The sequence below is a fragment of the Phyllostomus discolor genome, chromosome 4 (genome assembly GCF_004126475.2).
Source record: "Phyllostomus discolor isolate MPI-MPIP mPhyDis1 chromosome 4, mPhyDis1.pri.v3, whole genome shotgun sequence".
NCBI classification, from domain to species: domain Eukaryota; kingdom Metazoa; phylum Chordata; class Mammalia; order Chiroptera; family Phyllostomidae; genus Phyllostomus; species Phyllostomus discolor.
In genome coordinates, this window is record NC_040906.2 from 76674952 (window position 1) to 76702871 (window position 27920).

General features: G+C 35.1%; 1 protein-coding gene across 3 annotated transcripts in view; it reads right to left on the reverse strand.

Moving 5' to 3' along the window:
- Positions 1 to 7548: 7548 nt before the first annotated feature.
- KYNU (kynureninase) overlaps positions 7549 to 27920 on the reverse strand; it is a 96473-nt gene continuing 76101 nt past the window's right edge. For all 3 annotated transcript variants that reach the window (XM_028510056.2, XM_036023542.1, XM_036023543.1), the window contains 4 exons: positions 22758 to 22810; positions 20721 to 20806; positions 11737 to 11967; positions 7549 to 8842 (listed from right to left, as the gene is read on the reverse strand). In XM_028510056.2, the coding sequence (XP_028365857.1) occupies positions 8708 to 8842; positions 11737 to 11967; positions 20721 to 20806; positions 22758 to 22810 (505 nt within the window). In that variant the 3' untranslated portion in view covers positions 7549 to 8707. The remainder of the gene's footprint in view (positions 8843 to 11736; positions 11968 to 20720; positions 20807 to 22757; positions 22811 to 27920) is intronic.

Consider the following 27920-nt stretch of genomic DNA (forward strand, 5'->3'; position numbering starts at 1 on the left):
ACATGATCTTGAAATCATGAATTTTGAGGCAAGTGTCCTGGATAGAGTCTCATCTAAGTCATCAACATTTATTTATTTTTTGTTCTTAATCCTTAAATATTAATAAAACTAAAGAGAATCACAACTATGATTACTCAGATTTAAATTATCAAAATTTTGTCAGGCTCCTTCTGTCCTTCTTTCCTTCCTTCCTTCTCTCCTTCCTTCCTTCTGAAGAATAATGACCCCAAAGAGGTCCTTGTCTTAATCCCCAGACATGTGAATATCTTACATTATATGATAGAGAAAAATTATAATTGCAAATGTAATTAAGATCACTAATCTAGTGGCCTTAAAATAGGGAGATAATCCAGTTGAGCACAATGTAATCACAAAGTCACTTAAAAGTGAAAGAGTCAGAAAAGTAGAATTAGAGGGAACAGTGACTATGAAAGAATTATCAGAGGTGCAATATTGCTGGCTTTGAAGGTGGAGGAAGAGCCAGAGAATATGGGCAGCCTCTAGAAACTGAAAGAGGCAGAAAATGGATTCTCTCCTAGAGACTCCAGAAAGGAATGTAACCCTGTCAAAACTTTAAGTTTGGTCTAGTGAGATCCATGGTGAATTTCTAATCTAGAGAACTGCAAAATAGTAAATTTGTGTTCTTTCAAGTCACCAAGCTTGTGGTAACTCCTTTGTCAATATTCTTTTTGTCAGAGGACAAAAAGAACAAATTCCATAATTATATCATTTCATTTCTATGTACTTGATACATATATATGTACATATATACACATACATATATGTACATATGTATATATATGAGTGAAATACATATTATATATACATGCCAAATTTATATATAATATATATTTCCTTATATCCACAGTAGTTATCATAGTCAATAACTTCAATAAAAATGTCCTCATTCGAATGTCTTCAATTCTTTCAACAATATAGTTATTTATTTATTTATTTATTTTTGGAGAGGAGGAGGGAGGGAGAAATAGAGGGAAAGAAACATTATATGTGTGATTGCTTCTTGTGCGCCCCCTCCCTCCTGGGGACGTGGCTCACAACCAAGGTATGTGCCCTGACTGGAAATCCAACCAGCACCACTTTGATTCGCAGGCCAGCACTCATCCACAGAGCCACACCAGCCAGGGCTCAACAATATAGTTTTACAGTTGGCCTTTGGATTGTGATCCAATCTAAGTCTACATACTGTATTTGCTTGTTATATCTTAGTCCCACAATCCAGTATAGTCCTTTCACTCTTCCCTGCCCCTTATTTTATTCATGACATTGACTTGTTAAAAAAAAAGAAAGAAAAACCAATCACCTGCAATGTAGAATGTCCCATATTAGCTTCCTTGTGGGGTCATTTAACTTATCCCTGTATTCTTCATAGTTTTTATAGACTAGAAAATAACTCTAAAAATTTGATTGACTCAGGCTTATTATTCCCTGAGAAAGTGGTTCTGCCTGCTTCATTATTGTATCATATCAGTTACAGATTGTTCCATGTTGGTGGTACTAGTGTTGATCAATGAGTTCAGCTGGTGACAATATGATGCTCTGACTATGTAGTTTCTCATCTTATTATTCTTTCTTGAAGAATTGTAATTTTCTGTAAAAAAATTGCCTTTCCAAACAGGAAAAAAATATTTATAATATGCTACCTTATTTCTTATATCTAATAAAGAAATATGTTCATATATATATATACACACACATATATATACTTACCTATATTTTATATAGGTATTACTTATGTATATGCACATATATAATAGGATAAACCAAAATATGAAATAGAATACACAGATATAGTGAGAGGAAATAGTGTAAAGGGGAAGGACACAATCTAGACATTTCTTAGTATATCTTGTTTTGAAGATTTATATTACAAATTAAATATTTCACACTATTCTATAAAAAATCTTAAAATTTTACAGAAAATTTATAAGACTTGAAAAATATTCCAAAGAACTAAACCTATGTATGTAACTGGTTGGGTAACAATACAGAGAAGAGTTATCAATATTACAAGCACCTTTAAACACAGTATTTGACTTAGTATTCCTATTAAATGTATTCCAAAGGCAAAACAAACTTCAAAAAATCTTAAACTCCTTTAATCACATAGTTTGTAATATATTTGTTATTATTAAATCTAAGCTAAATATATCTACAAGTAATAATACTAATATATCTTATGTCTGATAAAACTAGTAATTGATATATTAGAACAAAGATTTTTAGCATGAGATAAAAATCAATAAAGTTAAATAGAAATCTTATTTTTAATTGAATTTTAAATATTAACAAGAAATAATACAATTTCTCTTTAAGTATTTTCCAAGTGTGTTCATTGAAAATTCTGAACAATAATCAACCCAATTACAATGATCATTCTTACAATTAAGATTACAGTTTCCAAATACCATTTTTATTCAAAAAGACCTGGGCATTGTTAGAAGATTGAGTGATATCAAGTTTGAGGTAGAAAATATACAAAGTAGGCCACATTTCGCCAACATACAAGCAATGAAGCTATCAAGAAATAGTTGAGGTAATGTGTAAGAACTCAGAAGCCACCTTAAAGAATCAAAAATTAAAAAAACTGGAGCATTCATAAAAATAAGAATTGCAACAAACCAAAAACACATGAGAAATACTCAAGTCAGTTTATAATGAAACTTTACTATCTTGTTCTTTGAGAAGACATCATTTTTAAAATTTTATTTTAATTGTTGTTCAAGTACAGTTTTCTGTCATTTACTCCCATCCCGGCCCACCCACCAGCCCTCCCCACCTCCCTCCCATTTCCACCCCACCCCCAGTTTTTGTCCATGTGTCCTTTATACATGTTCCTTTAAACCCTTCTCCTTTTCCCCTGAAATTCCCTCCCCTCTCCCCTCTGGTCACTGTCAGCCTCTTCTCTATTTCAGTGTCTTTGGTTATATTTTGCTTGTTTGCTTATTGTTTAGATTCCTGTTAAAGGTGGGATCATATGGTATTTGTCTTTCACTGCCTGGCTTATTTCGCTTAGCATAATGCTTTCCACTTCCATCCATGCTGTTGCAAAGGGTAGGAGCTCCTTCTTTCTTACGCAGTAAGAAAGCTATGCAGCTATTTATGCTGCATAGAATTCTATTGTGTAAATGTACCACAGTTTTTTGACCCATTCTTTTACTGATGGGCACCTAGGTTGCTTCCAACATTTAGCTATTGTAAATTGTGCTGCTATGAACATTGGTGTGCATAGGTTCATTTGCATTGGTGCTTCAGGGTTCCTAGGATATAATCCTAGCAGTGCAATTGCTGGGTCAAAAGGCAGATCCATTTTTCATTTTCTGAGAAAATTTCATACTGGTTTCCACAGTGGTTGTGCCAATATGCAGTCCCACCAACAGTGCACTAGGATCCCCTTTTCTCCACAACCTCTCCAACACTTGTTGTTTGTTCCTTTGTTTATGATGGCCATTCTGACCAGTGTGAAGTGGTATCTCATTGTGGTTTTAATTTACATCTCTCTGATAGCTAGTGATATTGAGCATCTTTTCATGTGTGTCTGGATCCTCTGTATATCCTCCTTGGAGAAGTGTCTGTTCAAATCCTTTGCCCATTTTTTAATTGGGTTGCTTGTCTTCTTAGAGTGGAGTTGTGTAAGTTCTTTATATATTTTGGAGATTAAACCCTTGTCTGAGGTATCATTGGCAAATATGTTTTCCCATACTGTTGGTTCTCTTTTTATTTTGATACTGTTTTCTTTAGCCATGCAGAAGCTTTTTATTTTGATGAGGTCCCATTTGTTTATTCTTTCCTTTATATCTCTTGCTCTAGGGGACATATCAGTAAAAATGTTGCTGTGTGAAATATCTGAGATCCTCCTGCTTATGTTCTCCTCTAAGACTTTAATGGTGTCATGGCTTATATTTAAATCTTTTATCCACCTTGAATTTATTTTTGTGTATGGTGTAAGCTCATTTTTTTTTTTGCATGTGGCTGTCCAGTTCTCCCAACAGCATTTGTTGAAGAGGCTGTTTTTACTCCATTTTATGTTGCTGCTCCCTTTGTCAAATATTAGTTGGCTGTAGAGACTTGGGTTTATTTCTGGGCTCTCTATTCTGTTCCACTGGTCCATGAGCCTGTTTTTATGCCAATACCAGGCTGTTTTGATTACAGTGTCCTTGTAATATAGTTTGGTATCATGTATTATGATCCCTCCTACTTTGCTCTTCTTTTTGAAAATTACATCAGCTATTTGGGGTTGTTTATGGTTCCATATAAATTTTTGAAGTGTTTGTTCTATGTCTGTGAAATATGCCATTGGTACTTTTTTAGGTATGGCATTGAATCTGTGAATTGCTTTGGGTAGTATGGACATTCTGATGATGTTAATTCTTCTGATCCATGAATGCTGTACATGTTTCCATTTGTTTGTGTCTTCCTTGATCTTTTTCTTCAGTGTTGTGTAGTTTTCTTCATACAGGTCTTTCACCTCCTTGGTTAGGTTTAGAGAATACATCTTATTGTGATTAAAAATAATGTATCTTTCTCAAACATATAATCGCAGGATAATGGCCACTACAAGTATTAAATCCATAATCTCAGTATCAGGGTCCCCTAATCTAGTGATTTTCATCTTTTGCTTTATGATGTGATGCTTCCACAGTATTTGCAGGTTATTTTCTTATCATTATGCAGCAATATTAGAAATGCTCTGGTAACTTCAGCTTATGAAATAAACATGTCACAATATGAATGTATACCTGTGTAGAACTCAAGAGTAAGTGGAAAGATACTGAACAGGAGATAGCTGCAGAAAAAAATGTATTTTTTTCAATTGTAAATATCATCAACCTCACACCAGCCTTTTCTCCAGTAAGTCTTGAACATTAAGTATAATTTAGCACTACACAAAAGACTACAAAAGTATTGGCATTTATATCAATGTGCTTGAGTTACTGATAAAGCATAGTTCATTATTCACATAAGAAAAAATATACATCATATTTTTGCTTTTAGTCTTAAGACATTTTGACAATTTAGCATGCTATGGAGCATTAGATACCAGAAAAAAATGATGAACAACAAAAAACAAGTCTTTTAAAATTAGTTGGCATAAAAGAAATTCTCAGAACCCCCAAATTAAATAAAAGCAGAAACCTGGAAAGTAAACAAGGATCAAACTAAACTTACGAGTAAAACATCGCTCTCATCCTTAGAGTTTCTGCCAAATCCTAGAGTCACTGACCTTCAGTGTTGATAACTAAATAGGACATGGAACACACCTGGGACTGGCCAAGGTCAATGAGCTGATAGGAGAGTTTTATATAATGTTGACAACCAAAGAATGTGTAAATGATACAGCAAGAAAATGATATCTTCTGAGAATTTGTAACTATAAATTGGCCAATGTGTGAATTAATATATCCAGTGTCATGCTATTCATGTGATCTGAAAAGCCTGAAAACAAGAACTTAAAATGTTCTTGTGTCAGAAGTGACCATGGGCGACTGGTGGAAACAACTATATCTTTTGAAAAACACACTTTAACCCAGCTCTGAAAAAATCCAGGAAAGGTCAAGATAAATGAATAGTTTAAAGTTAACAATTGCAATATCCAGGAGGAAACAAACATTGTATGTGAAAACCAACATAAAGAGAACTACACATTCATCATATATTAAATATAGAATAGAAAATACTTGTGATTATGAAGACTTAATAACAGAAATGCTGTCTTAGATCAGGTTCCCTAGAAGTAGAGCTTGAGGTGAGGATTTACTGTATTTTTTGGACTATAAAACACACTTTTTTCCCCTCCCCAAATTTGGGAGGAATAATGGTTGTTAATGCCGCTGTTGAGTTCTGTTTACATTTACATTGGTGAAATATTATGTTGTTTATGTTATCTTATGTTATATTTTACACATTTTTTGCTTCAATTTTTTTTCCTATTTTCCTCCTCTAAAACCTAGGTGCATCTTATGGTCTGAAAAATACCGGTAGATAACTATGTTTTATTGAAGGAGTGCTCACCAGAAAGAAAACTATACAGGAGGGAAATAATGAGAATGTGGTGGGGAAAAGAGCTGAGCAAGTGTCAAATCCATGTGAAATTCTAGTCTTGGCTCAATCCACAGATTAAGAATGGTTTCTGAAGCATAAATTGCAATGTATGGGTGTGCATATGTGCATGTATGTATGTGTGGGCTTGTAGTGTGTCTCCTTCTGTTTTTCCCTTCTACTTGTGTGGAAATTATAAATTTATTCTTCCTTATTTTAATAATTACCTTGGCTATTTTAACCTGTGTGCATTACAAAAGCAATCAGTAGCTACTGTTGGCCAAGATCAGGAGCAAGGGAATGGCCACCTCCTATGTTTGGATCAGAACCTGGTGCAACCACTTTGGAAAACAGTTTAATAGTCCATAGTAAGGTTGAACGTGTGTGTGCCTTATCCCCAGGATTTTCAGTTATATGTCCTGGACAAACTTTTGAACATATATACTAAGAATGTTAATAGCAGCATTATTGCAATATTTTTTAAAATTGGAACAACTCAAAGCATTCATTAATTGCAGAATGAAGTAACAACTTCAATTACATAAAGGAATACTGAGCAACAATGAAAATGGATGAAAACAGAATATGAAACAGATGGGTGAATCTCAAAAATATGTTGAGCAAAACAATCAGAAGAATAAATATAGTATACCTCTATGCAAAGTCCATACACAGGCAAAATTCACTAATAAATTCTTATGAGTACACACATGGATATAAAACTTTAAAGAAGTAAGGAAATTATTAATAGAAAATGTAATTTGATAATTATTTCTGGATTACGGAGTGGAGGGGGACACAAGCTAGGGTGAAGGGAATTTCTTCCTTTCTGTTTCTTAACCTGGGTGATAAGGATATAGTGCTAATCATGCATAAATGGTTTGTATATACAAATGGATGTAATTTTAATTTGATTAGTATGAAATGTTTTAGAACTTAAGCTTATAGGTACCTTCATATACCTTCCCTGTTCAATTGCCTAATTAATACCATTGAGATATTTTTAGAGTATCATGTTTGTCTTTTATAGGTTACAGTGTTTAATTATACATTTACCTGGGTATTTATATATTTACTCTTTGTTTCTCCCACTTAGCTACATATTCCATGAGATTTGAAACCATATCTGTTTTGTTTACCCTGCTGAGGCTCAAAAACGGTTTCTTTTACATGGGGTCATACATGGTTGAGGTTTAAGGTTTTGAGATTTTTTCTGTATATAAAGATAAATTTTGCCAGAAGTTGCAGTGGGAAGGTTTACTAAAGCAATTTTGCAACTACTCCATTAAGTAAGATAACATAAATAGAGTAGCATAATACATGGTACATGGTACATTCTCGATAAATGTCAGTAGCTCCTGTTGTTGGTGTTGGTCTGCATCTTTTTATTTAACTCTAACATCCAAAGTCATTTTCTGAGTGGTTTCATTCAACTTCACTTCAATAGGTAAATATTCATGTCACAGTCACTCTTGCTTAGTGAGTGAACATTTTGTCAATCCATGAATAACGGTAATGGCATTGACAACTAAAAGCTATGGAAATCCAGCAGAGCTGAGAGCAACTGAAGTTTTCATAGTGGATAAGAAAGGTCCAGCGATTTGGGACAGAGGTTGGGTGAGGAACCAGTCATTTCCTAATTCCAGTCCTCAATCCACTTATCATGGGGTGACTTATTTCACCATTTCAGTGACAGAGTAACATCAAATGTCTTTTATCAGGGGAAGTTCCCATTAAACAAAGAGAAAATATGATAACTTTATATAAAGAGACATCCTTGAAAAATGATTCAGAAAATTCATGCAAGAGTGGGTGGTAAAATCAATTTATTGTGTTTCAACCAACAATTACGGCAATAAGATAAAATAGAATAATAAATATCAAACACAGGTGAATAATTTACAAAACTTTTGCTTTTTGTTATAGATATCATTTTTAATTGGAACTAAGATGATATCTATTATGAGAATTATGCTAATATCAAATATGGTAATGGGAAAGAGTGGCCAATGGCAATTGTAAGAAACAGTTGATTGAAAATTGAAAGACTTTTCTTTCACAGATGTTAAAGTATTATTAAAAATTATATACTAAATTAAATAAAATAAGGCATATACACACACCAATATTGATTTCTGTTATTAGATATATTTCTTAGTGTGGACTGTGGCCGAAAACATTTGAATGCCACTACCTTAGAAAGAGTATTTTCTGTTCCTTAAATTAGAGGTAGATAGAATATTGCAAAATCATGCATATATCAGACTGTTCAACTGTGGTTCTTATAAAAAAGTCTTTGGGAAATTAAAACTAAAGTAATATTTATAAAATTGACACAAAATTCATATATATCATGAAATAGTCAAGTTATAAATTGAACCAATAAAAATATTTCACTGACCATGAAATGTGCTAGCTAAACAAGATTGTAAACATAGTATTTGGAACACAGGATCTTCACCCACAAATCACCAAGAAATTACTCATAGATTCCTCAGGGACACTGACTCATAAAAGTCCAGATTTTTTGTAAAGTATACAATTTATTGCTAGTTATGTGTAGTAAGTTTTTTAATACTTCTAATAATTAAAATGAATAAAAATAATGAAATCATCACAGAAGCTTTCAATATCATTTACTTGATTTGTTCTAAACACTGCTGCTTTTTTCTTTTGAAGCATCAAGTGCAGCATTGAACAGATTGATAAATTTATAAACTTCATGGAAAGAATTGTAGAGAGGAACCGGGGCCACTCGGATGCCATTTGGTTCCCGTTTGTCACACTGTGGGGGAAAAATAAAGTCACAACAGTTAGCATTATTCTCATAATGAATATTTGAATTAAAGACAAACTTATATGTAACAGTCATGTTGATTTCACTTTAATTAAAATATGGTGTTTCTATGTTATTTGAAACCCTCCTTCTAATTATAACTAAAATATTAATGGGTTATTACATGAATATGCAGAAGGACTTTCTGAAGTCCACTCAGCAGTAATTTTTTTATTTTTATTTATTTACTTTTAAAGAGGGGAAGGGAGGGAAAAAGAGAGGGACAGAAACATCAATGTGTGGTTGCCTCTCATACCCCACCATGGGGTACCCCACCTGCAACCCAGGCATGTGCCCTGACTGAGAATCAAACCTACTGCTCTTTGGTTTGCAGGCCTGCATTCAATCCACTGAGCTATACCAACCAGGGGGCAGTAGTCATTTTCTTTATGCATTTAATAGAGCATACACATGATTTGTCTATGGGGAGACCCTGGGGAGCCTGGAATTTTGAACACATTTAAATGAATGAGTACTAAACACTATTCTGGAAAGTTTTAGACAATTATCCTTGCTTTGAATTCTCTAATTCTTAATCTTGCAAACAAGGAGCTGATTGAATTCCTGGAATGAGCCTTGAGAAGAAAATTCATTTGATATGAACACTGAAAAAGATTTATCTGCTGAGTTGGACTGTCAAGGATGAACAAAGGGCCTGGTTTTTAAGTAAGAGTCTGGTGACCATTAGCAGACTGAGGCTCTTCACACAAAGTACTTGGTACACCGAGAAACACTTCAGATTAAACTCTTGGCTCCCCACAGCTTGTTTATACTGTCTGAGTAAACAACTGGGGGTAAACCTGGTTTTATCTTTTTACCAACAGAGTGAGACCTGGCCAATTCAATCAGAATAGCACAATTTGTATCCTTATTTTAATCTGCACTAACCAATCAGAACAGCACAATTTGAATACTTTATTTAAATAAAATGGACATAATTGGAAACCTAGGTGGAAACTTTCACTATAAAAGGCAGCCTCTCCTTTGTCAGGGAAATGGAGAACACAATTTAGATTAATACCTGAACCTGTATTCACAGGCTGCATCTCCTTTTGCTCAAATAAATGTTTTTATTATTTACTACAGAGGAAAATTAATTTGTTTTATACTGAGACTGCTGAAATACTATGATATGGGCCTAGAGAAGTTGGCCGAGCCTGAAGATCATTACAACTATTTTAAGAGATATCCACTACAGGCTAGCCTGCGTAGTAAATGGTTTATGTGTATAGGTCCATTTAACTCCCATAACAGCTTCTTGAAGAAAGTTTACAAGGTCTATCCAGAAAAAGCCCAATTATTGCTAATATAGCAAGAACAGTTTGCACAACATCAATGTAACCTGGCAGCCAGGGAGAGTTGACTGGAATGAACGTGTGTGGACAATGACAACTTCACTGTACTAGTCAGTGGGGGTGGTAGACACCACTGAGTGAGCATGTGTACTGTGTGGCAGTTACATTCAATATGATTGAGCAAGCACAGCAACAAATTCTCATCAAAGTTTGTGTTAAGCCTGGGCTGGTGTAGCTCAGTGGATTGAGTGCAGGCTGCAAACCAAAGGATCACCAGTTCAATTCCCAGTCAGGGCACATGCCTGGGCTGTGTGCCAGGTCCCCAGTGGGGGCTGTGTGAGAGGCAACCACACGTTGATGTTTCTCTCTCTCTTTCTCCCTCCCTTCCCCCCTCTCTAAAAATAAATAAATGAAATCTAAAAAAAAAATTGTGTTAAGCTTGAACATTCCTCTGTGGAAACTTCAGATGATTCAGAAGACCACAGCTATGGGCAACTGGTGACCAGTAGCTTCATCACAACAATGTGCCCACTTAAGCATTATGTCTTGTGAAAGGGAAGAGATTTTAGACTGTCAATGAGATTCAGGAAAATATGACAGGGCAGCTGATGGTAACTGGGAGAACTATGTGAGGTCCCAAGGTGCCTAATTTGAAGGGGACTGAGGCATCATCATCCTATGTAATATGTTTCTTGTATCTAGTTATCTTCAGTAAATGTCTCTTTTTCCTATTGTGTGGCTGGATACTTTCTAGACAACCTCAGATTTGCAACCAAAAAACAAATGTTAACTAACTTTCTCAAGAGCACATAGCTTGTACACAGTAGGGACTGGTTTGGAATGCTGATATTCTGATTTGTGCTTCCAGAATCTGTGGTGACCCCTTCTAAAGTTTTGGAGGGCCACATGAGTGGAACAGTTCTTAGATTACATTATCACTGGAAATAGATTTGTTATCACCATTTTTCCTGAAATTATTCTGTTAACATTTACTAGCTTTTTTCAAAAGACTAAGAAGGCCACTTAGGTCCAATGGTTAAAGAAATTATTTTATACAATATTAACACTCCTGAGATATGTCCATGTATATTTTATGACAAGCGACAATGTTGAAAATAAGTTAGTTTAATCAAGCAACAAAATAAGACTGACTTCTTTTTCCTTCCAACATATTGAATTGTTCTTTAATTCTGTTTATTCAATAAATATATATTAGGACTTTTACTACTAAACACTGCTTAAAACATATTGTAATTATGATGAAACAATATTTGTTGCTCAAGTATAAAGAAAGTGAATAAATTACATAAAGCTGTTCTCTATATGTAAAATTTGTGGTTTCTTCTCTTATATGAGGTGACAGATCTCTGTGTCTTTCAATTAGCAAGTGCTGAATATTTAGTCGGCACTTAATTTATGCTTACTAAACTGTCTGATTGATGTGAAATAACAAGAAGCAATAAATAAACCAAATAACCCAGATTTTATCCCTAATATGCAATGCATAGAAAAACCCTAGTAGTAGGTAGAAGCAAGAGATATACTTACAACCACTCCTCTTTTTTCTAGTTCTTGGAATACATATGTTATCGGAACAGAAAATGATAATGTTAGCTGGCAACCGCGATCCTCAATATTGGATGGCGTAATTATGTTCACAACTGGTTTCTTGGTTTCTGCTTTATCTTTGCCATAGTAATGCTTGATCATGTATTCCAGATAACCAGTAAGTAAAATAGACTTTCTTCTCAATGCTTTCATAGTTGCTTTGTTAAAGATCTGTAGAATGAGAAATAGTCAGATAAATAATGTTAATCCTTTGATCTACAAAGAAGTAAAACTTAACTGTAAATCATACATAAAACAAAGAAATGACCACTTTTAATATCTCCCAAAATCATCCCGTTTTAAATAGTTTTTTTTGTAAAAACATGTGCTATTTTAAGTCTTTTGCTACTAAAAATAAAGCTGACATAATGTCCCTTCAGAGTTGTTTTAAATTAGCTTAGTATAATTAGTATAAGCACCCCTTAATAAATAAATTTAAGTATCATAAAATTCAAACACTTTCTCCAAAAGCATTTTTTACAATCATAATGAAGAAGACTCTTTTCCCATTGGAATAGAAAGTTTGTCCCACAAAACAATATAATAAGAGCTACATGTGCACGCATATGTGGAAGTTGGTGTTACAAATATTATTTAGAACTGTTTTACCAATTCCTAAATCTCCTCCAGTTTCACATTAAGGAAACAAGCAGTTAAATAATAAAGCTAAGTTTTATCAGACAAGAAAGCAAAAATGTTAGATAATACATTTATTAGTTCTGAAGCAGCAGGCTTTCTTTTTTTCCTTTTTTTTCCTGTTTTTCTTCTTTCATCATTCTTTTTCACTGTTAAACTCTAGCACTGGAGTGAAAGCACTGCAATTTCCTGCCTGAGGTGTCTTATATTAAGATGAGTGACAAGGGCACACAATAACGGGTGTTAGAACATTAGAGGTCAGAACAGACATGCTTTTCTAGCTTATTCCTTCAGGTCAAGTAGAGTTTAAAAATACATCCTACACAGAAGAACTGAATGAACTTCAGACAGAGTGTGATGCACTGGCATGCCACTTACTGTCCCTTTAGTTTATCATGTCATGCCACAGAGCAAACACAGGGTCATTCGGTGATAGCTGCACTTTATAAAGTCTGTGAAAACACTTATATCTGCATACTCATATATGCACATATATGTGGGCAGATATTCTTATAAAACTCAAATAATTTAGGCATACATTTTCTTCACTCTTATTGCATGGAGGCTATAGATTTAGCTGAAGGAGAGGAAGGGAGTTGCAGTGTTTTTTAACCTTTTATTTTTCCTATGAACAATGATTTGAAAAACAAAACAATTTTTACCAATCAAGACTTTCTCATCCAGAATCACATATCCCACTGTTACTTGACATTCTAGTTGGATACATATATAATAGGCATTTCAATATACACATATTCAAAACTGGATTCCTGATATTCATCCCAAAGTCACTTACTCCCTCACCACCTCGGATTTTGACAATTCCCTCCCTACCAGTTGCTTAGGTCCATCACTTGGGTGTTGTCCTTGACTCCTTTATTTTCAAACACTTCACACAAGTTCATCTGCAAAACCTGGTAGCTCTGTCTTTAAAATATATCTAAAATAAGACCACTTCTAACTACCTGCTTTACCATGTCTCTGGCCTGAACCACTCATCTCCCAAAGAGGATAGAATAGCTTCTGTCTCTCCTGCCAACCAGACCTCACAGATGATGTCTGCAGCCAGGAGAAATGTCAGCTACAAATAAGGCTGGTCTCTGTTTCAGCAGGCATCTGAGATCCCAATGAGAAGGACACACTAATACCCCCATATTTATGGTGTTTTTCCTGCCATCAAAGGTCCAACCATATTACATAAAACTCCAGAAATAGACAATTCATGAGCTTTAAATTGTGCACCATTCTAAGCAGCATGATGAAAACCTGCTGCACTTCTTTGGCCCAGAATGTGAGCATCTCTTTGCTCAGTGTTTCTATGCTGTGCGTCTTGTTCCTTAGCCACCATCTCGTGTATCAGACTGACAGTCATGGTATAGTGGTGCCTTGAGTCAGGAAGTTTTGCTTTACTTATTAATGACTCCCAAGTGCAAGAGTAATGATTCTGACAATTAGAAATGCCAAAGAGTTGTAAAGTTTGTCTTTTAAGTGAAAAGGTAAAAGTTTCTCTTCTTAACAACGAAAGAAAAAAATGGTATGTTGACGTGCCTAAGATCTATGGTAAAAATTAGTTTATGAAAATGTAAAAAGGAAAGAAACTATAAAGAAGGGTAAGCACAGATATTTTGAGATCATGTTTGCATAACTTTTATCACAGTATATGAGGGGGACCCCCAAAATGGAATTAATTTATTTACTAAAAATGGTATATTTATCCTTACATGCTTAAATTTGTCACAAAGTACTCTCCATTTGATGCAATATTCCTACCAAGGCATTTTTTTCCACTGCTCACAATTTGTGTACTCATCGGTTTTGATGCCTTTTATTGCTTCTGCCATTTTTTGTTTCACCTCTTTCATGTGGGCAAAACGATCCCCTCTGAGGACTTCTTTTCATCCAGAGAAACAAACAAAAACAAGTCACTCAGGGTGAGATTAGGTGAATAGGGAGGGTGGAACATGAGGGTCAGGCTGTTTTTGGTCAAAAACTACTGAAAACTCAGATCAGTGTGGGCTGGTGAGCTCATAAATCACCCATCATGAAATAGACAAATGCGTTGAAAGAGTCTTCAGAAAAAGCCACTGAAGCCTAATGCAGCCTCTCACAAGCCAGCTGGTACACTGATACAGATGAGTTTCTGGAACACTCACCTAGGGGAGGAAGCCTGTACTGCAAGGGACTTACCCACAAGAAGATATTTCTGCCTTTTTGCCGGGAGGGGGTGCACACTTCTACTTCATTTTTAATGATTTTTAAAAGTATGTTTTATTGATTACACTCTTACAGTTGTCCCATTTTTTTCTCACCTTTATTTACCTCCACCCAGCACTCTTCCACCCTCTAGCACCCTTCTCCCCACTTTGTTCATGTCCAAGCCATGCATGTAAGTTCTTTGGCTTCTTCATTTCCTATATTATTCTTACCCTCCCCCTGTCTATTTTGTACTACCATCTATGTTTCTATTTTCTGTACCTTTTCACCCACTTCCTCCCTTCCACTCCCTGCTGATAACCCTCCACATTATCTCCATTTCTATGATTCTGTTTCTTTTCTAGGTGTTTGCTTAGTTTGTTTTTGTTTTTTAGGTTTAGTTGTTGATAGTTGTGAGTTTGTTGTCATATTACTGTTCAGATTTTTTATTATCTTCTTTTTCTTAAGTAAGTCCCCTTAACACTTCATAAAATAAGGGCTTGGTCATGATGAACTCCTTTAATTTGACCTTATCTGGAAAGCACTTTATCTGTCCTTCCATTCTAAATGATAGCTTTGTTGGATAGAGTAATCTTGGATGGAGGTCCTTGCCTTTCATGACTTCAAATACCTTCCTGCCACTCCCTTTCTTGCCTGCAAGGTTTCTTTTGAGAAATTGGCTGATAGTCTTATGGGAACCCCTTTGCAGGTAACTCTCTCCTTTTCTCTTGCTGCTTTTAAGATTCTCTCTTTATCTTTAATCTTGGGTAACTTAATTATGATGTGCTTGGTGTGTTTGTTCTTGGATCCAAAATCTTAGGGACTCTCTGAGCTTCCTGGACTTCCTGGAAGTCTATTTCCTTCACCAGATTGGAGAAGTTTTCCTTCATTATTTGTTCAAATAAGTTTTCAATTCCTTGCTATTCTTCTCTTCTTTCCCTCACAGCCCTATGATTAGGATGTTGTAGTGCTTAAAGTTGTCCCAGGGGCTCCTAAACCTCTCTTCATTTTTTTGAATTCTTGTCTCTTGATTCTGTTCTGGTCAAATGTTTATTTCTTCCTTTTGTTCCAAATCATTGATTTGGGTACCAGTTTCTTTCCCTTCACTGTTGGTTCTCTGTATATTTTCCTTTATTTCACTTTGTGTGGCTTTCATTTCTTCCTTCATTTTGTGACCAAGCTCAATCATTTCTGTGAGCATCTTGATTACCAGTGTTTTGAACTCTGCATTAGACAGATTTTCTATATCCTCATCTCTTAGTTCTTTATCTGGAATTTTGATCTTTTCTTTCATTTGGACTATATTTCTTTGTCTCGTACCTGTGACGTTGTAAGGGGCAGAGCCTTAGTTATTTGCCAGGGTAGGGCAATCCTCTTTGCTGTTGTGGTGCTCCCTGTAGGGGAGGGGTCAGAGAGGGAACAATGCCACTTGCTCTGCTCTCACCCCACTTTCTGTCACTTCCCTCACTTCCCACAAGTGGACTGTGCCCTTTCAAGTGCTGATTCTTAGGTGGGTGGGCTTGTGTACATTCTAGGACCCTGTGGGCCTCTCCAGCATACTCTCCTGTGAGACTGGGAGTTTCTTCCGCAGCTGCACCCCTCACAGATTTTTACAGCCAGAGGTTTTTGAGTCTTTAGTGTCCTCCACTGAAACCCTAGGTTTCATCATCTGTCTTACTCCCCAGTGTTCCTCTCAGCTTATCTATGTGTGAATGTGGGAGCACCCAATCCACCAGCCCCTGCCTTGCCTATGTAGACTGCTACCTTGCCAGGTGTCCTCTCTACCTGTCTTCCCATCTCTGCCCCTCCAACCAGTCTGGATGAATGTTTATCTCCTTGGTTGTTGGAGTTCCAGGCAGTTTGATTTGGGGGAAGTTCTGCTTGTTTTTTTGCCTTTAAATTGGATATTATCCTTCTTTGGTTGTGTGAGGAAATGAAGCATTATTACCTAGGCCTCCATCTTGGCCAGAACTCCCCCTTATACTTCTTTATGATTCAGGTAACCCCAGTTACATGGAGTTTGGTAGGTGGCATCTCTTTATTTCCTTGTTTAAGACAAAATGTAACACATCTGGCACAATGAGGACTCAAGGAAATCCTCCAAGTTTTAGAACAAGTGAGCCTGGTTCAAGAAACAGCATTCACATGGAGTATAGGTGCATCCTCAGCCAAGATGTGGTCCACCAGTGTTTTGACTAACAGGTTGGGAATTCAAAAACTTAGAGGATACTTTTGAAGCTTCACTTGGGAGATTAATAATGATTTGAAGAAATTTTAATAAATAATTCTGGAAAATTTTCTGGTTCTGATGTAGGCCACAGAAGATGCAGACAGGGGCAATGTGTGAAGTAGTACTTTTAATATTTCATTTGTGTTCATAGGTTAGCAAGACTTTGGGGAATATTATTTAAATTCATACTTTTTTACAAGAAGTTTTCTTCTTGAAAATTTATCTTGATAACTAGAAACCATTTTTATAACAAACGTCTCAGTTTTAATATGCTGCTATTCTTCATTAACAATAAAATAACTTAAATCTAAAATTATTTCCCCCTTTACAACTACAAGGGTAGCTGCATTCTTAAGCGCTCTAAAAGTCTTCTTACGGAGTATAAATGTCTCTTCTGAAACCTCACGTAAAACTATCAAGATGGGCTAATAGGAGGAGTTAACAGATAATAAAAGAGGAAATAAAGATAATCTTTTGTTCTTTGCTTCTTGTTATTTCTGTGCTTTCAGTACTGAAAAAATAATTAAAAAATAAAAAGTAGCTTGAAAATACTCAGTTTATAATGAAATTCTGGGCAGAGTTTACTCTACTTGTTTTTTTTCTCTCTTTTTCTTTTTTTTCTTGAGTAGAATGCATGTAAAGCTAGAAAAGTTAGATAAATTTAAATAGAAAAAATAAGCATAGCATGATGATTTCAATTGTCATATTTTTCTCTTAAATTCTTAAAAATGACTCCCTAATAACTTTCTGTGGCAATGCATAGTAAATTTCTTCTGACTTCCCATGTATTTTATTTGAATAGTCTAATTTTTATTTTGAAGTTATTTACTTCATTTTAAATTTATGTTCTGGAAGGATCTGAAAGTTGTTTATACAAGCATATTTAAAAGATCAACTATGACCTTTCAAACTACAATATAGATATTTAATTTCAAGTTGGTAATTGGAAGATTGAGGAGACCTCTGAGTACTATGGTCTAAACATCTTCACTTTAAAATCTGAGGCAAAACAATGAACAAGTAGTTGTCATTTTTGTAAGCCACACTTAGTGTCCCTATGAGGGGTGAATATTTGCCAACTGGCTCTTGTGCTCTTTTCCTTGACCTACAATATTTTTAAAGGTACTGCATAAATGATTTAGAGGCAACAATATGAAGAAAAAGACAGTAAAATCTGTTTGATACAGATTTTAAAGTGCTATTTTAAAAGTATTAATCAAATGTATGTAATTGTAAACAAAGTCATTTTAATCTTTGTTTAAAAATTATACTGTAAATCTGAGATCATGGTCATGCACACTGATTCTTATGCATAGAATCTCTCCTGCAGTTGACATTTGGCAGTGTACAATATATTTTGAAAGAGAAGTAGAGACAACAAAGAAAGGTAGTTTTATTCACATATTTATTTCTTCCATTTATTCAAGCTTCAATTATATATGTTTTACATGCAATAACTTTTAAACAAAGTATCAGTGCAAGTAATTTACTCATGTTTTACTCACATGGCAAACTCAAAATCATCTAGCAAGCAGAATAGTTTACCACTAGGAAGACAAAGGGAAGCAATGAAATGTATGAGCTTGTAACTTCAGAATTTTTCAATTTATGATGTGGAGGAAAAATTTTTTAAAAAAGCTTTCTTTAACATAGGTTTGATTACTTAAATATAATTTTGGTTAGAGCACAGCCTCAACAGTGAAGGATTCCAGTTAGGTATTTCTATGAGGCTTCAAAGAAATACTTAGGTGAGCCCTAGCTGGTGTGACTAAGTGTCAGTCTAAGAACTAAAGGGTCACCGATTTGATTCCCAGTCAGGGCACATGCCTGGGTTGCAGACCAGGTCCCCAGTAGGGAACATGTGAGAGGCACTGACACATTGATGTTTCTCTCCCTGTCTTTCTCTTTCCTTTCCCCTCTCTCTAAAAATAAATAAATAAAATCTTTAAAAAAGAGAGATACTTAGGTGATAAGAAGCTCCAGGGAAGTGCACATCCCTCTTCTGGTGGCTCTTAGGCTGTTTTGCTAGGGTTAAGTTAAAATTAAAGGCAAAGAGAAATCAGTCTTCCCATTTCAGCTGATAATATAAACCTTGTCTAGGTGACTATAACTCATTCTGGTAGGAAACTAGTGGTAGGGGAAATGAGAATCTGACTCTTCCCATTGCAGAAGGGCTGAATCCTTCCTGAAAGCCTGCCCACCGCAGAGGAAATACCCAATTGGAATGTCTAAAAGAAAATGTCTTGAGATGGATGAGTACTTACAAAGGTAAGAAAAATAAGAGGAAAAAATAAGAGGAAGTTTACTTTAAGTACTAGGTTTTTTCCTAAGTATGCTTTTGTGTCTGTTTCAAATAATGTAACTCCTTCTCCCTGATATAAACTGGAAAAGTAAGCAAAACTTTATTTTGTTTTAAAATGATTAACATATTTTTCTAAATGTATATTATAAAAACAATTCAAATATCATTATCTAATTTGCTAAGCATATTCTCCCCCAAAATATATCACTGGAAAAAAATTTTGTTCCTGATTCTATTTTAACTTAAAAAAAAAAAAAGCTAAAAAGTTTGAACAGCACAAGTTCCATCTAGTGGTCAAACTGAGTACCTGTTCTTTTTAAATTGGGATGGAATGAAACAAGTGGATTATCAAAAATCTAGTGGTAGTTGTTTAGAAACAGAGGAACTTGGCACTGCCACCCAGTGGGCAAAATGAGAAACTACTATAAATGTTGATGAATTCCTACAATTTTAGGTTTAGAAGAAATTTTGAAAGTCTTTATCCGGTTGCTCCACAACAGTTTCCTAAAATATCATAAGCTACATTATTTTAGGAGGTTCTTCATTTTTTGAAAATAAAAATTCTATTTGAATAGCTATATATTTGAAATCTCTATTAGAAATATATATGAACACTTATATTTTACTTAAATATGTATATGAAATATATATTTTCATACTATTAATATTAGTATGATATATAATTATTAAAATACATTTACTTAAATAAATTTAGCCTCACTCTAAAATCAATTAATATCCAAAAATTAGCTGGAATATATAAAGATACAGATGAACATCTAGATATATAGAAATAAGCAAATATTTATGCATATCTATGAAAAAAAATTAATTCCTTGGATATTATTATTTAGAGTAAGAGTAACTTTATTTAAGTAAATAAATACGAATGAATTTAAAGAAAAATATTCAGCCTGTAACAGTAGAGATTATACACAGATATAATGGCACTGAAGCCCTAATTAAAAAAAAAAATTACTGGAGTTCATGAAACAATCTTACCCAATCTTGGTTTTATTCTGACTTTTCATACATATTTTCTTATTTTCTCTCCTTAAAGCTGGTCCTCCTATAGCTTTGTCACATGGGGCTTTGTCAGTTTATTGATTCACAGAACTAGAAGAAGCAGACTCCCCAGTAATCACAGCATTGTCTGGCACATAGTAATTCCTTAATGAATAAATATTGAATGATGGGATTAATTGAGAATTAACTATTGAATGTTTATTTTGTATATAGAGAGACCAATAGAAGATTAAATAGCTCATTCAAGTTCACACAAATTCTAAGTGGAACTAAAAATATGTCTCCCCTGGTTTGTTCTATTTAACATTTAAGTGCCCAGCACTCTGTTAGGGACTGGATATCTACATGAAAAGTAACAATTCACATACAGTCACTGTCCTAAAGGAAGAAACCACCCTTAGTACAGTGTTCATGTACAGCGTTTGTGCACAGTGAGCACTTATAATCTTGCTGATTATCAGCAAAAGTACTACAACATGTCCCAATCAGGTAACAAAAAGGTAGAGATGCCGGAAGATTGAAGTGAAGATCACTTACCTCTAAACTAGCCTGTAAGGGACAGACCAGAAATATGGGAGGATTTGAAATTCTAAATCCATGGGCCCCAGGGATTAACTGCAGGTCTGAAAAATTAATATTGTGATTTTCATAGAATATGTCTTTAAAAATGTTCATTATTTGATTTTCTTCAATAACAGTAAATTATTAGGGAGAAAATAATAAGATTAAAATGTTTTTATTCCTAAGACTTCTGTGATGTTTAAGAGAAAATCCATAGACCTAAATATTGGCACATTTCCCCATTCACCTGCAATGATTGTCTCCCCTGCTCTCACCTTTTTGGCAGCCTGTCAAAAGCTAGAGACCTTAGACATAAGATAAAAATGGCCTCTTGTAGAAGTTTCTCTGGACCCTGACCTCTGCTATTCCCAAACCCATATTTCTTGTCCTATTCCAGGCTTTGCTATTCTGTCTGAAACCATGTCAATGAGAGAAAAACATCAGGATTTAAATGGCTTGTAATTGTAATGTTGCCCAAAGGCAGACATATAAATGAAATGACCTATGAAGGTGACTTTCAGCTGTAAGTTAAATGGTTTCTCTTAGGGGGGGAAATTAAAAGAGGTTTTAAAAAAACAATCTGCCTAAGTGCAATATAGTAAAAAGGTAAATATAAGATAGTATGCTAATTAGAATGAATTAGATTGAATAGTAGAAAGTTAAATCCAATAGAGTTAAGATTGCTGACTAGAGTCCCAATTAAAACTAAAACTGCCTGAAAGAAATTTAGAATATTCTGTATCTTTAGAGATTCATCTAATCCAAATTAGGCAAACAATGTCCTGTGGGCCAAATGTGGCCCACCACTTGTTTCTATAAATAAAGGTTTATTGGAATAGAGCCCCACTCATTCATTTATGTATGTCTATGATGACTTTAGCACTACAAAGGCAGAGATGAGTATTTGCCACAGTGACAGTTTGGCCCAAAAAGCTTAAAATATCTCCTATCCAGCCCTTCATAGAAAAACTTTGTCCCCTGATCTAATCCAGTTCCCTCATTTACAGACAAGAAATCCAACACAAAGAATTTAAGTAACTGGAATAGCAACATAGCTAATTATTTCAGCAGCCAAGATAAAAAAAAAGACATTTTCTGTCTGACTAGAAGAGCCCATCTTCATCCTTTGCATCTTGATTTCTGCAAATGTGAATTGGGTTAAAATACTCTCTCAGGGTTGAGAGCAATCTGAACAATCAAGTTCGTTTAAATTGAACTCTCACAACATTTGTGAAGCTTTTTGTATCCCATGTGATGGAAAACAGTTACTGAGGAAAAGAAGCAGGGCAGTTTGGGAGCCCACTGTGCCTGGTGTACTTTCATTTCTACCTACTGAGGTTTAACTGCTACTGTTTAGTAAGTGGCAGAAGTTACAAAAGGAGGAAAAATTGGGAGAAGAGGAGATAAAAATGAACATTTCTTCAATAACACTGCTGTTTGCTGTTTTTAATTGTCCTTACCCCCCAAACAAATCCTGAAAGAGATGTTATTCATGTGAAATATGTAAGACAAAGAAGAAGAAGAAGAAGAAGAAGAAGAAGAAGGAGAGGAAGAGGAAGAGGAAGAAGAAGAAGAAGAAGAAGAAGAAGAAGAAGAAGAAGAAGAAGAAGAAGAAGAAACAGGATGATGTAACTTGTGTAGCATCACAGAAGTATTAAGCAGCAAAGTGGGATTGACACCCAAGTCTCTCTGGGTCTGACTTCAGGCCAAAAATTCCTTCTTGCCCTCACTGCCTCATGCTTTGGATACTCCATATTAATGAGATCTGAGCCCTTTATGTTAGATTTTATTTCCTCTGATCTCCCTACAAAGGGATAGACTCAAAATCATGTTAAAAGCTACAAACACTTAGTCTTACACTAGAAATGTCATTTTTTATTTTAAAAATTCTCAGTGGCATTTTCAAAGTGCCCTCTCCATGTGGCATATATATTACATATCATACAAAGACAGATGAAAATTAAGATAAAGTTAAAATAAAATTACTTACAAAGTAAAATGGAGTATACTTACTGTTATCCATTTTAAATCTAGTGCTGAGTTCATGACCAAACCATCCCACTAACCTAAAATATAAATAACATCATTAGATATTTTGGTCTACAAAAATAAGCACAGTTAACACAGTAATCCAGGGCCTGCATATTGAAACCACTTGTGAAATGAGTCATCAAATATTTAAGTATATAAATTCTATATGATATCCTAAAACAAGGAATGCTTATAACCTTATCAAGAATAAGGATAAAATCAATTTATTCCTATTGATAGTTACACTGTTTTTTGCAAAGAACTATTATACAGTGACCTTTTTTGTTTAAAATAAAATGAAAAACAAAAATGGTAAGTTTTTTCTATTTTAAAACATAGCTAAAGCTCAAAAAGGAAAAGCAATTAAAACAATATTTTTACAATAAAAATCCTAAAGGGAAATGGTATAGAAAAACTTATATAATAGTTGAAAAATTTTGAATAATTTTCTAAAGAAATCAATTGCCTTTATATTTTAATAAAAATGTTAATTGGCCAGACATAAAATACAAGATATATAGGAAAAATCATATACATGTATGCTTATGTATGCATATTAGATGAAAAATTATAAAATAGATTAAAAACACAAAATTGAGACTTCTGGCCAAGATGGAGGTGTAGGTAGACACACTGTGCTTCCCTGCACAACCAAAATAAGGTCAGCAACAGTTTAGAAACAAGATAACAACCAGATCTGACAGAAAATTGAGCTGTATGGAAGTTGCACAACCAAGGAGTTAAAATATACACATTCATCTAGACTGGTAAGAAAGGCAGAGTCAGGCAACTAGGCAGAGAGGGATCACAGCACAAAAAGCGGTGGCACAGGGCTCTTGAGGCATCCCGGGCGCAAGACCACAGCAAGTGGCCCCTGGATGCACAGGTGGCTGGCAGGCCCAGTGAGGCAGCGATTGTGAAGTAAAGCACTGTGTGCAAGGCAGCTGGCTGTCCGAACGGTCCCACATTTGCACACAGATAAGCCAGATGAAACTGGGCAGTAGGACAGACCTTGCAACCCAGGGTCCCAGCCTCAGGAAATAGAGCCTTGGGACACTGACTGAAAACACCTGTGGGGGTTGAGGTGCAGGGAGAGACTCCCAGCCTCACAGGAGAGTGTATTGGAGAGACCCATGGAGTCCTAGAATGTGCACAAACCCACCAACACAGGAATTAGCACCAGGAAGGCCCAGTTACCTTGGGGGAAGTGGCAGAAAGGACACTCTTCAACAGAGAGCAGAGTAAGTGCCATTGTTCCCTCTTGGACCCTGCCCCCACATACAGCATCATAACCCAGCAACTGGGTTGCCTCGCCCTGGTGAACACCTAGGGCTCTGCCCCTTATACGTAATAGGCATGACAAGACAAAAACAAACAAAAAAAATGGCCCAAAGGGAAGAATAGATCAAAGCTCCAGAGCAAATACAACTAAGCAGTGAAGACATAGACAACCTATCAGATGCACATTCAAAAGCACTGGTGGTCAGGATGCTCACAGAATTGTTTGAATTAGGTCACAAATTAAATGAAAAAATGAAGGCTATGCTAAGTGAAATGAAGGAAAATGCATAGGGAACCAATAGCGATGAGAAGAGAACTGGGACTCAAATCAATGGAGTGGACCAGAAGGAAGAAAGCAACAATCAAACAGAAAGGAATGGAGAAATAAGAATTCAAAAAATGAGGAGAGGCTTAGGAAACTCCAGGATATCTTTCCACTTGTTCCAACATCTGAATTATAGGAGTACCAGAAGGGGAAGGGGAAGAGCAACAAGTGGAAAAGTTATTTGAACAAATAATAAAGGGGGACTTCCCCAATCTGGCAAAGGAAATAGACTTCCAGGAAGTCCAGGAAGCTCAGAGAGTCCCAAAGAAGTTGGACCCAAGAAAGCACACACCAAAGCACATCATAATTACATTAGCCAAGGTAAAAATGAAGGAGAGAATCCTAGAAGCAGCAAGTGAAAAGGAGACAGTCAGCTACAAAGGAGTGCCCATCAGACTGTCAGCTGATTTCTCAAAAGAGATCTTGCAGGCAAGAAGGGGCTGGAAAGAAGTATTCCAAGTCATGAAAAGCAAGGACCTACATGCTTTATCCAGCAAAGCTTTCATTTAGAATGGAAGGGCAGATAAAGTGCTGCCAGATAAGGTCAAGTTAAAGGAGGTCATCACCACCAAGCCCTTATTTTATGAAATATTAAAGGGATTTATCTAAGAAAAAGAAGATAAAGAACATGTATAGTAAAATGACAGCAAACTCACAATTATTAACAACTACACCTAAAACAAAAACAAACTAATTGGTCAACTAGAACAGGAACAGAACCACAGAAATGGAGATCACATGGAGGGTTAGCAACAGGGGAGTGGGAGGAGGAGAGAGGGGGGAAAAGGTACAGAGAATAAGTAGCATAGATGGTAGGTAGAAAATAGACAGGGGAGGGCAAGAATAGTATGGCAAATGTAGAAGCTAAAGAACTTATGACACATGGACATGACTAAAGCAGGGGAATGTGGGTGGGAGAGGGTGTGCAGGGTGGAGGGGAGTGAAGGGGATGAAATGAGACAACTGTAATAGCATAATCAATAAAATATATTTAAAAAACACAAAATTGGAGAAAGAGTAATATAATATTTCTGATAGCCAAGTCCACCTAAATAAATTTTTACTTTTAAAAGACTATAAAGCAAATGAATAAATAAACAAAACAATAGAAACTTAATAAAATAATACTCTATAAGACAGAAAATTACTAAGTAGAATTGCAAGAATAAGACTGATATAGCTTGATAATAGGAGAATTAAAAATGAGTTCACAAGAATCAAAAAAGGATTAGAAAATAAAAGTAAAACACACAAAAAGAGAAGAATTTGGAAAGGATGCAAAGAAGGCAGGAAACTACCTAGAAGACATGAAAGAGGATAGCTGTAAGGGGGAAAAAATAAACAAAAAGGAAAAGAAAAAGGAAAGATTCAAAATAGTTTAGGGAGAAAATTATAAATATAATTATCAGACAAAAAAGTTCTGCAACAAGTGAGCTCTCAAAGAAGAAAAGCGAAAGAAAAACTTTCGCTTTTAAAAAGTTGTAATCCAGGACAATTTCGATTAAATAAAAAGTGACTTGAATCAACATATTGAAAACAATGCAATGTTGTCTCTGAAAGATTTGGGAGAATTAACCCAGCGTCATTAATTGCATTTATAGCTTATTAGTGTTATTGGATTTTACAGATGAAGAAAAAAAAACTTGGTTCCTAGCAAAAAAAAAGTGAAAACAGAACCAAGGAAAAAACATCAGCTTGGCTTCAAATTTATCTAATACAACTGTAATGACAGAGAATACTGTAGAAACACCTATAGTTCTCAAAGAAAGAGAAGGAAAACATAATTATAAGTATTATGTTTGGATAAGCCAAACTGTATAAAGGTTACTGGTGTTGACCAAACAGAAGTTCAGCTAATATTTTTCCCATGACCTCTTCTTGAAAACCTACCTGAGGGGAAACTTAAGTCAGCAAGAGAAAACTGGGAAATCATGACAAAAAGATGTGTGGTGACTAATGAATGCATTTAATTATTAAACTAAGATTAAACAAATATGAGCACAGAACATAAAAAAGGAAATGTTATATGACAATGTAAAACTAGGCAATTAGTAGAGGGAAGTGAACTATTTCACTGGTAATTTATAATTTACTGGTAAAAGAATAGAAATATACTCAGATCAAGAAATATAAAGTAAACTCTAAGAAAGTAAAGATTGATGAAATATGGATTAATGAGAGAATAGGTAGGAGAAAGAGAAAACCTGCTAAATCTATTGTTGTTTATGGAATGGAACTAATAGAAAAACACAAAAAATTAAATTAAGAAGGACATATTTCACAAACATAGAAAAAATATTTCAAAAATTTATATAGTACCATAAATGAGCCCAAATAGTCTCAGCAATTCTGAGAAAGAAGAACAAAGTAGGAGGGATTATAATACCTGATATCAAATAGTATTACAAGGCCACTGTAATCAAAGCAGCCTGGTACTGGCATAAGAACAGACACATAGACCTACGGAACAGAATAAAGCCCAGAAAGAGACCCATCTCTCTATGGTCAATTATTATTTGACAAAGGGGGCAGGGGCATAAAATGAAGTAAAATATTATCTTCAATACATGATATTGGGAGATCTGGACAGTTACATGCAAAAAAAAAAACAATAAATAAAACTGGACCACCGATTTACATCATGCACAAAAATAAACTCGAGATGAATAAAAGACTTAAATATAAGTTGTGGCAACTTAAAAGTCCTAGAGGAGAACATAGGCAGGACAATTTCAGATATTCCACACAGCAATATTTTTACCAATATGTCCCCTAGAGCAAATGATATAAAGGAAAGAATAAACTAATGGGACTACATCAAATTAAAAAAACAAACAAAAAAAAAACCAACAAAAAAACCCTTCTGCAATGCCAAGGAAAACATCAGCAAAAGGAAAAGGCAACCAATCATATGGGAAAATATGATACCTCACCCAGTGATACCTCAGACAAGGGTTTGATCTCCAAAATTATAAAGAACTCACATGACTCCACTCCAGGAAGACAAACAAACCTTTTAAAAAATGGGCAAAGGACCTGAACACACATTTTTCCAAGGAGGACATACAAAGGGCCAAGAGACATATGAAAGGATAGGATGCTGTCTCAGCGTCAGTAATCATCAGAGAGATGCAAATTAAAATCACAGTGAGATATCACTTCACAGTGGTCAAAATGGCCAACATAAACAAATCAACAAACTGTAACAAGTACTGGTGAGGTTGTACAGAAAAGGGAACCCTACTATGTGGTTGGTGGGAATGAAGACAGGTGCAGCCACTGTGGAAAACAGTGTGGAATTTCCTCAAAAAACTAAAAATGAATCTGCCCTTTGATCTAGTAATTCCACTACTAGGATTATACCCTAAGAATACTGAAACACTAATTCAAAAGAACCTATGCACACCAATGTTCATAGCAGCATTATTTACAATAGCCAAGTGCTGGAAACAGCCTAAGTGCCCATCAGTAAATGAGTGGTCAAAAAACTATGGTACATTTACACAATGGAATACTACTCAGCAGAAAGAAAGAAGTAA